At 38.4% G+C, this 17,497-nt stretch overlaps 1 protein-coding gene across 1 annotated transcript in view; it reads right to left on the bottom strand.

Annotated features, from left to right (window-relative positions):
• ATRN (attractin) overlaps positions 1–17,497 on the bottom strand; it is a 158,354-nt gene that overhangs the window by 88,206 nt on the left and 52,651 nt on the right. Inside the window, exons 4-9 of the mRNA XM_006894202.1 lie at positions 16,898–17,026; positions 12,385–12,590; positions 10,532–10,700; positions 5,647–5,737; positions 4,948–5,191; positions 1,143–1,326 (exon numbers count right to left, since the gene is read on the bottom strand). Coding sequence (XP_006894264.1) covers positions 1,143–1,326; positions 4,948–5,191; positions 5,647–5,737; positions 10,532–10,700; positions 12,385–12,590; positions 16,898–17,026 — 1,023 coding nt within the window. The remainder of the gene's footprint in view (positions 1–1,142; positions 1,327–4,947; positions 5,192–5,646; positions 5,738–10,531; positions 10,701–12,384; positions 12,591–16,897; positions 17,027–17,497) is intronic.

Below are 17,497 nucleotides of genomic sequence, written 5' to 3'. Positions count from 1 at the left end.
ACAGAACACTATCAATAAGACAAAACTGGACCCCAAACATGGGACACAAAATACTCACAGGAAAAAAAAAAAAAGAATACTCACAGGAGAGTATTAGATAGGCCCTAAATAATGATGACATTTTTAAAATGAGAGAATACAAAATGGTACCCAGAACACTGCCTCAAATACGGGAGAAAAATATGAAAAGAGGAAGTAATCATTACAATCACATTATTTCACAATTTAAATTGGTCTTTTACTTGTTTAAATGATCATAGCTTTTCATTTGTAGACTATTATATAGTTCAGAAGGAGCTCTAGTGGCCTGCTGTGTAGACATTTATGCTACTAATTCAAAGACAGGCAGTTCAAATCCACCAGCTGCTCCATGGGAGAGAGATGGGCAATCTCCTCCTGTGCTATTTCCAGTCTCTGAAAGACCTACTGAAGGGTCAGCTATGAGTGTGTTTCAACTTGATGGCAATGAGCTGAGTTTGAGTTAAGTGTTTCAGAGGAACCTCTACTGGTTACTGACATTTGCTTTTATTGTTATGTAAAGAAAGAATCTGGTGATTTGATGGAATAACTGGTAACTAACTGATTCCAATGACTTAGTGGTAATCTATCTCAACGATAAGAAGTTGATTATCAACAAAAGGACTGAAAAGGATGTTTTTTAAAATTATAAATAAGTGCACAAACTCAACTAAGCAAAACTTATTCTTTATGATGATGAGGAGAAAAACTTTTACAGGTACACTAAGTACGTGAAAATTAAAAAAAAAAATCCGTTAAAAAACACTCAGCATTTTCTAACCAGAAGACACCTGCTACAAAATTATAGAATGTGGAAATAAAATAAATATTGTTGTTTATCATCAAACTGGAATGGACTCATGACCCTTAAGTTTTCAGAGGCAGTAGATTACGTGGAGGATTCTGTCCATCTTTCTCCCATGAAGCAGCTGGTGGATTTGAACCATATGCCTGTGGACTGGCAGCAAAGTTCCTTACCTAGGCCACCAGAACTCCCTAAAATAAATATTAGCTGAATAAAACAATCTGCCAGGCTTTAAAAAAAATAGCCCAATAGTTTCCTACCAATTACCTCTACAGAACTCAGACTTAAGAATGAAAGCACAAAATAAGTGACCACACACCACATCCTGGAGTCCACATCATATCTGTAGAGGTCATCTGCAAGCCGGTATTTATTGGCACTGAAAGCCTTGTAGCCTCCATGGACATACAGGGCCTTGGTCTTGGGGTCGTAAACACTGCTGTGGCCATAGCCCCCTTGCACAAGGGCACCCTGGGTTTGTAATATACTCCACGTGTTCTTCTCTGGAAAAAAACAAAAAAACAATTAAAAGAAAATGCTGCAGTATCCTCACATCTAGTAATTAAAACAAAACAAAACAAAACAAAAACCGCAAACAGCCTTAGGAGACTTGACATGCACAAGTTGTTGTTTTACTGACTGCCATCAAATCGAGCATGACTCATATTGACCCTATGAACAAAAGACGTTAAGTCTTTCTATAACTATTGTCATTTCTCAAAGTTCAGAGTTTCCAGAGGCATGTTGTTTAGGAAGTGGATGTCACTCCTGCTTCCAAACATGTCTTAATCTGGGCATTCCATGAAACACCGTGCACCATGGATAACCATTATGGCATTCAGCACCCCAGTGGCACAGAGTTCAGCATCGCAGCCACTCCAGGTTACCTCAGTACAGCAAACTGACAGACCAGTGCTGCACCACTGAGAAGAACGTTCCTGTAAATTATAATTACACTAGGCCACAGGCCCAAGGGCCCAACCAACTTTTAAATACAAAGGCCCTCTAGGAAGTGATGTTGAGTCTAAACAAGAGGCTTAAATAAAAAAAACAACCACATATTCCACACAAACCAAAACAAGAGAGCCCTCCTTTCAGAGTGATTGCTTCCCTCAGTGGGCTAAATCTGCAACTTGGTTTCACTCTAGAAATTTTTATGCACAAGTAATACTTTTAAAAAATTAATTACTAAAAAGTCATCTAAAACTAAGAACAAAGTCATGTGGCTAAGTTCCAATCTTGTAAATGTTTCAATGTTCCTTTTCATTGGTCTACTGTCCTGCAGGAATCACCTTAAACAGAAAAGACTCAGATTGCCATCCATGCTAGTTAATGACAAAGAGACATAGCTAAAGAGTCAAGCATAACAGGAATTTTGCTTTATTTTTCTCTTAAATCAAGATAAGAAAATGCTACTTACACTCTTAAGTTTTCTAGGGCTACTTTCTCAAATTAACAGTTACAGCTAGTATTCCTATTCCACAACAATGTATATAATAAAGTTTAACCAAAGGGAAAAAATGACATACTAAGGAGAAATTACATCCCACTGAACCCAGCCCTAAAAAGCTATCCAAATATTTCTTCTTCAGACTACTTGTTTGTTTTAAACCATTTTTGCTGCAAGAAAGATTTGTTGTACATTACTGAAAAGATAAAAAAGAAGTATTCTACATTTTATAAAACTTGCTAATTTATAAAGGATGTGAAAATGTTACTCAGTTCCAAAGTATATGAAGGTAATGTACAAAGAAAACAAATGGTTAACCTAGGGAGAAACAGACTTATTCAATCTAAATGTAAACAGACGGAGAGGCTCCAAAACAGACACCATCCAGAGGCTGACTCTGAGTGAGTTTAACTTTGGGTCTTTATTTGAAATGCCTGTATTCCACTTAGCATCCAGAGTCACCAGCTGCTCCACAAGAGAAGATGGGCAATCTCCTCCGGTGCAATTTATAACCTCTGAAAACCCGCTGGAGGGTCAGCTATGATCTGGTTCCAATTTGACGGCACATGACAACATATTACTCATCCATTCTCTTTGAGAAGAAGCCTGGTGTATTAAAATTTCTTATTTCTTATTGTGTCCAAATTTTAAAAGTATAGTTTAAAAATATTCAGTAAGATGACATGCTTTCCCAAATATTTTCATAGTTACTCAAAAGATATTAAGCAACAACTATATACGTGGACTATGCAATCAAAGATCTAAAAACATTTTGGCACAACTTATTTTCTTGATATAATAAGTTTACACTTATTTTTTAATTACACAGACTCAGCTCATCTTAAAAAAGTTTTCTACGAACATTGGTGTGCAAATCTCAGTTTGTGCCTCAGTTCTCATTTTCTCAGGGTATATTCCAAGTAGTGGAATAGTGATCTCAATTTCTACTGCTACTAGAGTAAGTGGTATTGATTTCCATCTCTCTAATTGCCAGTGACTTTGAGCATTTCTTCCTTTGTCTGTCAGCCTTTTTGAATGTTTCCTCTGTGGAAAATCTTTCCATGTCTTTTGCCAATTATGTAAGTCTTTTTCTTGTGGAGGTCCTGTATTATTTTTATAAACTTTCGTTATGAGACCTTGTCTGAGATAGTACTGCCAAATGATTTTTGCCAGTCAAGTAGGCTTTCTTTCCACCCTATGGAAAAAGGTTTCGATGGGCACAGGAACTTAATCTTTAGAAGGTTAAATTTATCAATGTTATTCTCTCCTGTTTGTGCATTTCTGGGTTTATTTGCCAGCCTATTTTTACCACAGGCTAGGCCTTCTAAGTTTGATTCCATTTTTTCTCTTATGATCTTTATAGTCTGGGGTTTTACCCCTGTGTATGGAGTGAGGTATGGATCCTGCTCCAGCTCTCTGCAATTAGCAGTCCAGTTTTGCCAGCACCATTGCTTGAAGAGGCTGTTGTTTCCCCATTTGACAGGTTTGTTTCCTTGTTGAAAAGCAATTGATTGTAGGTGGGTGCTGTACCATGAACTACGTGTCTGCAATAGTACCAGTGGGATGCTGTTTTGATTATTATGGCTGTGTAGTAGGTTTAAGATCATGGACAGCAAACAGTTAATGTTGGAGAGGATGTGCAGTGATTGGAACTCTCACACACTGTTGGTGGGGTTGGTGCCACCACTGTGGAAGGCAGTTTGGCATTTCCCCAAAAAGCTGAACATAGAAATTCCATATGACCCAGCTATTCCACTGCTAGGAATATACCCCGAGTAAATTAGAACTGAGACACAAACGGAGATCTGTACACCAATGTTCATAGAGACGATATTCACAATCACAAGAACATAGAAACAGCCCAAATGTCCACCAACAAATAAGATTTTGGGGGAAAAAACCCAAGATTTTGAAATTGTGGTACATTCACATGATGGAATACCATGAAGCACTAAGGAGCAATGATTTAGAAAAAAGAGCATTATGCTGGAGGACATTAAGCTGCATGAACTAACTCGGTTTCATAAGGACAAATACTGCACAAGACCATTATTTTAAAAATAGAAAGATAACTAGTAAGATGTATATGGAAGTCCAAGGGGTGAAAGGGAAGGGAAGCGGGGGGCTGAGTGAGGGTGGACAGGGGAACATCACGGGGTCTCAGAGTTTGGTGGATGAAGAGAGAGGATGAAGAAATTAGGCGAGATCTAGTGGGGACCTGATGGGCAATGGTGGGCAAAGATCAATGGTGATTTATTTTATAAAACATAATGTATGGGAATGAACAGATGAAACACAACGTGAATGAAGGAATGTGTGAAACACAATGTATACAAATTCTGCATGCAAGCCAATATAAAATAAAAATTTAAGACACACAAACAAACAAAACCACCTCAATTTCCTTATGTTTACCTTGTAAATGTTATTTGCAATGCCCAGGGCATTTTGGGTCATCTTAGGCTCCTTGTCAAAATGACCATTAGCAAACATATACATACCATATACAAGCATCATCACTAATCTAAATTTACTTATCAATACACCATTAACTGAACTTCAAGACTAGTACTGGCACAAGGTTGGGCTGAACTCTGCTAAAGAGTCATAACAGTAAGATTAAAAGTTTCAACTTTAACATTCAAAAAACACCCACTGGAAAAAATATACCTACCCAAGTCATATTCCTGCACACTGCTTATATATCCATAGAGAGGGCAGTGACCAAAGATGACCAGCATGACCAGGCGGTCATTTTTCAATTTAACAATGTGTGCAGAGTGACCAACCACAGCATACTGCTCCTTTGCTTTCGGGGCCAACAACACCCAGGATTCATTATGAATATGAAACACTCTCAACTCATTGGTCACATTTCCTGTGGCATCAATTTTTCCTCCGTACATATAAATTTTATTCTAGGGAGGAAAAGGTAAATAGAATTAAAAGAAAACATTGAAAAGACAACATCTAGGAGCAACAAAGGATTAATTAAAACTTTAATACTATTCTTAAGTGTTGGCGAAATGCATCTTTCAGTAAATTATTAGGGAAAAGACACAAAAAATGCAAAAATTAAATTTAATTATAAACAATCTTTTTAATACTTCGTTAGAACTTTCTCTCATTTTCTCATTTGAGAGTATATACAGCACCATAATCAAAATAGTCAAGATATGATCTGAATCCACTAAAATCTTTCACAGTACCAATTTACTTAAAATTTTTAAAGTCATAGTACCACCCAATGACAAATATATTTCCTCCAATTAATTAAAAGTCAACACAGAATAGCTTTTCAACTGCATAATATAACAACTGGGGGCGGGGGAAGCATCAATATTTTACTTAGTACAGAGCAGAGACACTTTACCTCGTGTAATGCCAAAGAATGACCATATCTAACCACCACATTGTTCACAGAACGGTTCAGGGTAAGCCACTCCCTGGAAGCGAGATCATACCTACAAAACAAACAAGTCAAATTTTAAACCAAATGGTCACTTGTTTCTGATATAATCTAGGTTAGAGAAATTCATTACATCTGTCACCTTAGGAAACATGCACCTCTGGAAAATGAAACCTACTGGAAGTTTCCAGTAAGTCCCCAAAATTTCTTTACACATAAGCTAAATACCATCATCTCAAGGTTTAATTACATCCAAAGGACTTGAACTTTCAATATGACTTCTTTTTCTTAAATGATGATAGTTAAATAAACGAAAATATCTAATAATTCCTTTTCCTTTTCTCCTTTTTCTTGATAAAAAAGTATCTTTAAAATAGCAGAAATATTATTATGACATTTCAATTACAGAATGAATATGTTGTTGTTGTTGTTAAGTGCCGTCGAGTCGCAGACGACTCATAGCGACCCTATGAAGGCGAGTCCTTGACGCTTGGGTGCCTTTCATCCTCTCTCCAAGTTCATAGGGTTTCCGGAGGCAAGCTATTATGGAAGTGGATGCTACTCCTCCTTCCACACAGTATGAATATACTTAAAGATATTTAAAATAAAAAAAGAATTCCTCAACACAGCATTAGTCACATTTAACATAAACAGGATATTCACTTTTATTATGTTTTTAAGGAATATATTACTCTATTATTTAAAAAAATCACACATACTCATCATAAAGACTGTAATAAATAAGAAAAAAACTAGTTCAAAACTGAAAGTTTTAAAAATGACTCTACATTCCATCCCGAAAAGGAATCACTTAGTAAACATTATTCCAGATATTCTTCTGTGTGTGCACGCGTGTGTATATGTACAACCACACCCACCCACCTATATACATACGTCAAATCAGTGTACATGTTTCTTTCAGTCACTGTTTATTATTCTTCTCCATAATTATTCCCCCCAGACAATTCCTCCAAGTTTTAGAAAAGGTCTGGTTAGCCCAAGACAGAGGGGTTTCCCAGGATGTAAGATTTTCAGAGCTAAAAGTAGAGAGTATCTGGGTAGGCTGGAATGTGTAGTCACCCTACAGGGGCTGTCCTCAGGAACAGGAATGGCCTCTCAGGCATTTATTGGCAAGACAGCACCAATCTGTTGGAGGACTTCTCGAGAGAAAAGGGCAGGCTACGAGCTGGCAGCAGTGAGCAATAACAGCAGCTGGCAAATCGGAACACCAGTCAGTTAAGGGGGTTTCAACAAGGCATGAAGTAGGATGCTTGGAAATGAGAGGAGTTTTCATTATCAAAAACAGTCTAGAAGGTGACCATGCAACTGCTGGGTTCAAGTAGAGGGGCCTGGAGAGACATGACTAGTCCTAAAAGAATGTTGGAAGCATTGACTAGGTTGTCTGGCAAAGAACTAGCAGAGGCTGTTAGCTCTTCTTCACTCAGCAGAATGGAGGCAAAGAGGGCTTGTACAGATTCAACCTAAAATTTGATACTGGAGCTAACTATGCCACTGTCGGCGCTGGGGGACAACTCTCCTGAAGAATTCACACTCAGCTCAGGCTGTGGGTTCCAGCTTGCAAAAAGTGACCGTGTTGTGTGCTCAGGTCCTCAGGTTCAAAGACTATTAAGATTAGTGGAAGACAGAATATTTAGGCTGTCAGAGGGCCAGACATTGAAAAAAAGGATTAAGAGAGATAATGAAATCACAAAGTATTAGGAAATAAAGATGAAAAGGATGACAAACAGGAACTAAGCATATGGTGTTTACATTCTCATGCCCAGACAAATACTCACAGCTAGATACTACATGACTGAATGCCTGCCTCCTCTTGTAAAAACTGACTCCATTTTTAAATTAAAATATAATTAGTACAATTAAGATGCAGAGACTTTTTCCTTCCATGAGTTTTGACAATTATCTACACCAATGTAACATTTTGAACATTTCATCACTTGGAAAGTTTTCTCATACTTTTTTCAACCAATTCCCTTTCTTTCCACTACTGTTTTGAATTATTCTCCCCTTCCAAAAATACTTTTTTGCCCCTTTTTGAGCTTTGTATATAAAAGGAAATGCATAGCACTGCCACTTTGTACTCTTTTGTGGTTGGCTTATTGTATGAAAAAAATATGTTAATAATATTAATACTCAGATATAATGCACATACAATTCACTCTTATATATTTACAGAACTGCGCAATGATCCCAAAGGAAATGCCATCCTCATTGGCTGTCACTCCCCATTCTCCTCTTTCTCTGGACCGATACGCAGTATCACGATGGATGGAGAGGAAATGGAAACTGTCAACACCTTCATCTTTCTTGAATGTACACCCCTTGATACAAGTAGTCAAGAAATAAGGAGACACATTGCACTGGGAAAATCTGTAGTTAGGAACCTTTCCAAAGTATTGAAGAGTGGTGCCTCACTAAAGTGTGTCTAATTCAGGCCATAGTCTTTCTGATTACTAGCTATGCATCCAAGACCTGGACAATAAATAAGGATGACAGAAAAATAATTGATGCCTTTTAAACTGTGGTGCTGGAGAAGAGCACTGAACATCTCATGGATGGCCAGGAGAACAAACAGGTATGTCTTGGAGAGGGTGCAGGTGGAGTACTCTTTGGAGGCAAGAATGATGGGCATATTCCTAGAAGGGGCTATTCCTTGGAGAAGGGCATGATGCTGGGAAGGGAAGAGGGTCAGAGTAGGAGAGGAAGACCCTCAACCAGGTAGACTGATACTGTGACTACTGCAATGGGCTCTTGGGTGTCAGGAAGTGTGAGGATGACGCAGGATAAAAGAGAGTTCAGATCTTTTGTTCATAGGGTAGCTATGAGAGTTGTGCTTGACTCAACAGCATTTAACAACAACAGAGCAATAGATTTGTCTACTACAGAAATTTGATACACATGGAATCAAACAATGTTTGGCTTTTATGTCTGGCTTTATTAACTTGCTTTTAAAGGTTACTTATTAGTTCTCCATTCCTTTGACCAAAGTAATATTCCACTATATAGATATAGGAAGCGCTGGTGGCCTAGTGGGTAGGAAACTGCCAGTCCAAAGCAGGGAGTTCAAACCCACCAGCTGCTCTGAGGGAGAGAGAGGAGCAATCTCCTCCCATGCAATTTATAGCCTCTGAAAACCCGCTAGAGGGTCAGCTATGAGTTGGTTCTGACTTGATAACAATGAGTTATTTGTTATGTGGCTATTAATTTTATCCATTCATCAGCTGATGGCCAACTGGGTTACTTTTTGGCTATTATTAATAATCCTGCTATGAATATTCGTGTACAAGTTTCTGTGTTTTCACTTCTCTAGGGTATACACTTCAGAGCAGAAATGGTGAGTCATGTGGAACCTGCAATTTGACTAAGAAACAGTCTTTCAAACAGAACAGAGGATTCTACACAGTCAGAAATGGTATATGTTAGGACTGTATTCTTTCTTCATGTTTATTCCAGCTATACACTGAACAAGTAATCCAAGAGGCTAGATTATAAGAAGCACAACATCAGGATTGGAGGAAGACTACTTAACAACTTTTGATAAGTAGATGGCACAATTTTGAAGATCTGAGACACTTAATGATGAAATTTAAAGACCAAAAGCCTTCAGGATGAATCATGATAAGAAGAAGAAAATCATTAGAAATGAGCCAATAAACAGTATCATGCTAAATGGACAAAAGATTGACATTGTCAAGGATTTAATTCAGAAACTACGCCATTACTGAACATCACTGTTCAGGTCTTTTGTTCATAGGGTCAGTATGAGTTGTCTACAACTTGACAGCACGTAACAACAATAATAACAACGAGAGAGCTCTATTGGCCTTGTGATACTACCAAGCCAAAGGTAGGTGATTTTAATCTGCGGCCCTCAGGCCTGATTTTAACTGTTTTTGGTCAAACATTCTTCTCAGTGGTATAGCATTGGTCTGTCCATTTGCTGAACAGAGGTTGCTGTGATGGTAAACACTATGACACTGATGTTGATGTGTCAAACATGATAATGGTTACCCATGGTGGACAATGTTTGGTGGAGCTCCCCAATTAAAACAAGCTTGGAAGCAGGAGTGGCATCTACTTCCAAAATAGCTTGCCTCTGGAAACCCTATGAATTTGGAGAAATGAAAGTTATACAAGTGTTCAGGTCTTCTGTTCATAGGGTCACTATGAGTCGTCTACAACTCGATGGTGCTTAACAACACAACATGCCATCACTGTTATCTTTATAGAAACCTTTAAAATTGTTTTATTGTTTTAAGTAACTATTACTAATGGAAATCAGCTTAGAGAAAAACGTCTGGGTTACAAAGTTAGCATGATTAAGTTTTCATAAAGTCTTTCAGAAGTTAACCTCCATAAATAATTTCCTAGAAACAACACATTCTTCTTTTAAAAGAGAGGTGCATGCTACTAGCAAATGAATGCTGATCTCTGCAAAGCGTTAGACACAAGCACAATGTTCACCAGCAAAATCTATTCAAAGCTGTAATGATAATATCAAAACTATGACTGCAAATCACTTGACCTATGTGAATGTCAACTGTGGATAAAGTAACCTCTTATTTTATACAGAAAATACACACACACACACAAACACACGTGCCCCTAAATAAAAATTAAAAAAAATATATCATTTTTGCTCATCATGACAATGAACTGTTTGTAGTTTGTAGTTTTAAAAACTAAGCAAATGTCCTAAAAATCCAGAAGACATGTACTAAGACATTAACAGGGATTTTCTTCAGGTGGTGCAATGACAGATTAGTCCCTCTTTTTTTTATGCATATTTTCAAAAGAGAGATCTAAGTTTCTCACAATATTTTAAACTTACGCTAGAACCATGTTAAAATCTGAGTGGTTGAACATGTATCCTCCAACAATCCACATTATATTTCCATGGACCACAGCTTTGTGAGATGCTCTGGGAAGCTTCAGGTTAGAATATTCCTCTCGAGTCCAAAATGACTGGTTAGCTGGTACAGGAATTGAACATCCAGGACCTAATAACATAAATAGGTTCACAAAAGGCAGCTTTAAAAACATTGCATTTAAAGCTGTAATATTCTAAATGTAACAACATTGGAAGACTACTTAGTCTTTCCCTTACCATGGAAATATCAAACAAATCCTTTTCATTTGTGCTCTCAATTTTGCTAAAGCTGGATGACCAAGGTCAATCCCTAATAAAGTTCAAAATCACATACTTTGCAATGAGGAGGGGGACCCCATTCAATATAATGTTTCTTAGTTGTGAAGCACTTGCTTAAGCAGCTCTCCAGAAAGAGTAAGCAGAAGAATTACTAGTTTTTAGAGATAAAGAGTAAGCACTAACCATGAGAATAATAAAATAAACTCTACATATTCTGGCAAGCAAAAAAAAAACAGATGCAAGCGAGGTAAGTCATTCTTGAGAAGCTTGGCTTCTGCTGTAATGTTTACACAGTAATATGTACTCAAATACTTCAATTATTTAACTCCTCAGCCAACAAACTATTAGGAAGGACAAGCAGAAAACAGCTTAAATTTAAAAGCATGCAAACAACTATGATTTCTTCAAAACAAAAGGGGTAATTGTGCAAAGAAAATCACTAAATCAATATAGCTGTCATCTTTCACTTTAACAAATTCCTCATTTCTGACTTCTACCAATGGGTCTGAGCATATCAAGAGACCACGAGAATGGTGCAAGTTGTTCACAGGGTCAATATGAGTCACAATCATATCTAAGGTACATAACAACAACAGGAACAATTCTAATGTAATTGTCTATGAACTTAGAAAAGTTTTCTGAGGAAACTGTATTGTTAAATCTCCTCCCACCTCTTGGAGTGGTTCTCTGCCAACCCCTCTTATAGCCGACACAGAGTTCTCCAATTTTCATAACTGAGTTGCAAAGACTGTTAAACCCCTCTACAATGCTAAAGAGAACCCAATCCCTTATTTTTGAAATGGAAATATTTACAAAAACCTGAATAAAGATACATGAAAGTTTGAATGCCACCTAGTAGGTGATTACTGAGGAGTAATAATGTCAGAGGACTAAAGTGCATCTGATTCAGGCCATGGTCTTTCTGATTACTTGCTATGCATCTGAGAGCTGGACAATGAATAAGGATGACAGAAAAAGAGTTGACACCTTTGAGCTGTGGTGTTGGAGAAGAGCACTGAACATCCCATGGGCAGCCAAAAGAACAAACAGATATGTCGTGGAGAGGGTGCAGCCAGAGTGCTCTTTGGAGGCAAGAATGATGAGGCTTCACCTCACATACTTTGGGCATGTTGCTAGAAAGGACTATTCCCTGGAGAAGGACAACTTCAACTAGGTGGATTGAGACAGTGACTGCTTGCAGTGGGCTCTTGTGTGTCAGAAAGTGTGAGGATGGCACAGGATAGAACTGAGTTCAGATCTTTTGTTTATAAGTCACTATAAGTCATACTCAACTTGATGGCATCTAACAACAACAACAGTAGGTGATTAATATATATAGCATATATGTGTTAAGAATAAAATCAATCTAGCACTTATTCAACTGGGAGCATTGTATAACGTAAAAGGAAAATCAAATCCACCAGATGCTCTGCTGGAGAAGGAAGGGCAATTTCCTCCTGTGCCAGTCAGATCCGATTTGACGGGACACTACAAGTTAAAAAAAAAAAGGGAAAAGAAAACTGGGAGACTCCTACCTTGCCACTGTGGGAAGCAGGAGCACCCTCTGACGTCACTTGAATTGCAGACGCCACGATGAGGAAACCCACAGTTATGTGCACAGTAAGGAATATCGCACGCTTCGCCTTTCCAGTTTTCAGCACATTCACACTGAACTGTGCTGCTGCTGTTATTAACCTTACATTCTCCTCGGCCTGAGCAATTATTTGGACACATGTCAAAACTATAAAAACAGGGAGAAATTAAGTCAACACAAAGCAATGCTTCCATTAATTGAGCACAAGTGTCACTCACTGTTTCTGCAGTTCATTCATAAGCAGGGCTGCAGCACTTACTGGTGTTGTATTCAGTTCAACAGTATCGACCCATCAGGGGCTGAGGTGCAAGTAAACCAGTCAACCCTGCTGGACTCTTACAGTAAGAGGAATGTCCAAGAAATAACAAGACAAAGAGAAAAGAAGTTTGTACAACACCATCCAAGCCTAGCTTTTTAAGGGTGGGATAATGGCTACCCTAATCTTCGAAGCACACAAATGATGAGCATTACAAAACAGCTCCATGAATGCCTGTTAGTGTGGGCAGAAGAGATTAGAACAAGCCACCAACATGATACTACCACCTTCATGTCACACATTCCTCTCAATAGCCTCTAAAATTGTGTAGAATTTGTTTAAGATTATTGCCCACACTGGTATATTCTAATTTCCTTATTAAGTTCACCTATTAATTTTAGGTGAAAGGCATGGGAGGGCTAGACCCAGTGACTACATCAACGGGCTCGAGTATATTAGGGATGATGAGGATGGTGCAGGACAAGGTATGGTTCAGCTCCATTGTCCATAAGGGCACTTTGATTGCAGTTGATTCAATGGCACTTAACAGCAGTTTAACTAAACGTGAAGCATGTCCACTCTACTGCGTCTCATAGTAATTTATTGATACCATACTTAAATAACATAATTAGTATTTTTTTTAAAAGGGTGGATAACTGGACGGTCAAGATATTTTACAAGAGGGACATAATGCTTGCAAGGGTTGATGGACAGTGCAAAAGCGGAAGACCCTGGATGAGATGGACTGACTCGGTGACTGGAGTCATGGGGCTAGGTGTGTCAGAGGCAGGTTGGCTCAAGATAGAGCAGGGTTCAGAGCTATTGTACTTAGGGTCGCTATGAGTTCAAGTGACTCAAAAGGAACTAACAAGGTTAAAAGAAAATTTTTTTATCCAAGTCTGTTAGGAAATCAATTTTTAAAAACAAGCTAATTTATGATACTGCATACAATCAAATATTAGTTATTATATCATTATAATAATCAATTATATTAATTTGTATACAGTATTTTTATAATCTATATTCTAGTTATAGTAAACACACTTTTCAAGCTTCAGTAAGCAGATTTACATTAAATTATTCATAAAATAATATTTTCTAAATCTTATAAATATGACTAAATTATTAGGTAGAAAAACTGAATTGCACATCTGCAGGCATCTAGAAAGCGCTATCTATAGCCTCTGTGTAATAACACATGCATATTAGTGAAACTTTAGTAAAGGACAATTTCCCTTTGAGAAAACTCTCTGAAAGGCAACAGTTTACAAAACAAAGACTAAATTATTTCACATTTGACTTGTTTTTCTGTAATACTGACAAAAATCATTTTTTAATTCTTCAATGGCCTAAGAGAAAACTACGGTACAGTATTTTTTTTCTACATACTTAAAACCTATGCCTTGTACCTGTAATAGCAGACGATCATTTCCTACAGACACACTTAATAATCACATATGAGGAATAGACATATAGCCAATACTTCATGTTACTAGCTTTGGGCAGTGGCAATCGTGTAGCCAGTGAGGTCTATTTGCAATGTAATTATTGCCAGTAGTTAATGGTACTAAAAAAGGAGAAGGGACTCCAACTTGTTCTTAGACATCAAATTATTAAAGTGCCATTAAATATAATTTTTAGCATTTTCTGGAGCAATGAGTCACATAAAGACTTCAAAATATGAAACTATTTTCATTTCTTTATAAAAGATATTTTACAATTTATAAAAAAATTAAAAGGAAAAAATGAATGAAAGACTATCTGCTTGTATGTAAACTGAGTAATGAGAAAATTATTCTAATTTGGTGAAATGAGGTAATGAGAAAATTACTCTAATTTTGTACAGGTAAAAACACAAATTAGAATGAAAAATAAGATGATGTGTCAACTTGTGTGAAAATAAAACCTATTTGTTCTTCCTTCCTTTAAAAGAAGACCAGAGCCCACTTGAGTGGCTGGGGCTTAGCTGAGGTAAAAGTCTTAAGACTCCTCCAGCTGAGGTCAGTCCAGAGACAGGCTTTATATAAGTTCAACCTGAGGCTATCTGAAAAATGAATGATAATTTTAATGTACATTCCTTTGAGTATCTTTCTGAGAATAAGTAACATTATTTTATGTGACATTTAATAAGGTCACACACAGAGATATCTAAGGACTCCCAGTAGGAAACAGTTCTTTTGGCATCCAGGAGTTAATATAACTGAATTGTATCATTCCTTCATTTAACAATTACTAATTTTGATCTCCTCTTCCTTGGCTCTGGTTGTTGGTGCATATATTTGAATGATAGTGGTATTCACTGGACTTCCTTGTATGCGTATAGATATTATCCTGTCACTGACAATATTGTACTTCAAGATGGATCTAGCAATGACTTTTTTAACTATGAAAGCAACTCCATTTTTCCTCACCTTTTCATCTCCAGAGTAATATATCATATGGTCATCCGACTCAAAATGCCCCATGCCAGTCCATCTCATCTCACCAATGCCTAGTATGTCGATATTTAGGCGTTCCATTTCTTCCTTAACAATATCTAATTTTCCTACATTCATGGTTCTCACATTCCATGTCCCAATCACCAGTGTCTGCTTACAACCGTTCCTCTTCCTTTGTATTTCCATACTTGAAAACTCAACCTCCTTTGCCTTTTCTGTTATCTACATGTGTTCTGTTGTACATAGGGTTTTCAGAGGCCTGCTATTTCAGAAGTGGATGGCCAATCCTTCTTCCTAGTCTGTCTAAATGTGAATGTTCAGATTTAGAGAAGTATCAGACAGACCAGCAAGTTAAAGGTATATCCCTTATTGCGGAGGTAACTTTAGTGTCAGTGTTGTCCCTGCCTTTCTCACATGCGTCTTTACCCACTTATTTCCCTGCTCCACCATCTACCAGGATACCCATCCACTTCTACCCCCCTCCCTTCACATCTATCTCCCTTTGACCAGCTCTCCATCTAATAACTTATATATGAAGGACATCATGCTTGGGAGGGTGGAGGGACAGCGCAGGAGAGGAAGGCCCTCTATGAGGTGGATTGGTTCAGTGACTGGGATAATTGGGATGGGAGTGTCAGAGACAGTGCGACTGGCACAGGACAGAGCGGAGTTTAGGGCTGTTGTACATAGGGTCGCTATGAGTCGCAAGCGACTCAACGGCACATAACAACAACAACAATTTTGATCTCCAGGGGAACACAAGGAGGCCTGGTGGCACTGTGGTTACATTCTGAGTTGCTAAAGGAAAAGGTAGAAGCTGGAACCCACCAGTTGCCCTTTAAGAGAAAGATGACACAATCTGTTCTCAGTAAGATTTCGTCTCGGAAATGTGGCACAGGACCGCCGTGAGTTGGAAATTACTCGAGAGCAATGAGTTTTGGGTTATGGGAGCTCAAAGCCCATCCTCTCCAGGGTAGAAAGGACCAGTCAAGTTAAGAAGAATATGTACTCCTGGGAAGAAATTCCAGGAATTTCCATTTATTCCATTACAGTTCACAGAGCTCAAAGAAGGGCTTTTCTATCGATGGAGTTAAAAAGGCATGATGACAGTGTCTGGACAGTCTTCTGCTGGGGACTCTGTCTGTGGGGTTTACCTTCTCCCACATAGCTGTGGCCCTGTGAAGGAAGCCTCCTGCTACACCATCCCTCCAACCCCAGCCCAGGGAACTCACAATGGGGTCTACGGGAATGATTCATCAATGCTACATAGAATGTGGATTGCAGGCAGGAGCAGATCAGTCTAGAGCTGATTAAAAATGTATATTTTAAGGCCCCATTCCTGTTAAGCTGGGTTTACGGGGCTAAAGACCCCAAATCTCTGTCTTGACGTGTCTTCAAAAGATTCCAATGCATTTTGAAGTTTGAGACGTTAGCTTAGGCCCATATCTCCCATTCAGCCTTCCATGACACAAGGATGGCCCACTCTGATAGCCATGACTTCCTGAGCTTCAATCCTGAACTGTGTCCCCACTGAAAGAAAGACCTCCCAGGACCACCTCTGTATGCTCAACCACAGAGATGTCCGCTTCCTCTCTCCTGGGACTTTCTTTTCTAGGCTGCTGTGACAAACCATCCACTGGTATTCCCTGCTCAGTGTAACATCTGGCACAGATTAAACTGTCAATATATATCATTATTATTGTTAAACAAAGTATAATATTTTAAATTAAATCACAAATAATAGACTTAAAATAGCTTACCTGTAAGTGATATTAAATCCAGTCAGATTATAAGCAGCATCACTAAAAAAATGCAGCAAGGCATAACCTGAGGTGACAACGACCTCGGGGACAGTCTCGTTACCGTCTCTCTCAGGAACAATGAGGCCGCTGAAATAAAAAGCACATCTCTCAGAAAGGGGATAAGCACAATCACAGACACATCACACTGTGGCAGCCACTAATTCAGAAGCTGGACTTCTCCCCTTTAATTTAAAAAAAACCATGATCTGGAAGGCAGGCAAACTCCTGTGACAATACAGTACTACCCTAACTCTCTAGAGTCCTTGGTGGCCCAAAATTGTGATCGTGCGTGGCTGCTAACTGAAAGACTGAGAGGTTCAAGTTTACCCACATGTACCGCAGGGGAAAGCCCTAGGGATCCACCTCCAAACATCAGCTACTAAAACACAGTTCTACTTTGACACACATGGGTCACCATTAGTTGGACTCAACTCAATGACAACTGGGAACTAGTTCCCTCCACTTGAGCTCTGGAGCCTCTAAGGAGCAGATCTGAATCTTCTGTCAGGCTATTCATACAAGGTTGTGTTTTTAAAGGTATCTGAGATCAATGGCTTT

The sequence above is a fragment of the Elephantulus edwardii genome, unplaced genomic scaffold (genome assembly GCF_000299155.1).
Source record: "Elephantulus edwardii isolate Elephantulus edwardi_28Jun2011 unplaced genomic scaffold, EleEdw1.0 scaffold00138, whole genome shotgun sequence".
Taxonomy (NCBI): domain Eukaryota; kingdom Metazoa; phylum Chordata; class Mammalia; order Macroscelidea; family Macroscelididae; genus Elephantulus; species Elephantulus edwardii.
The sequence above is the reverse complement of the archived record's forward strand: the minus strand, read 5'-3'. Positions and strand labels throughout refer to the sequence as shown.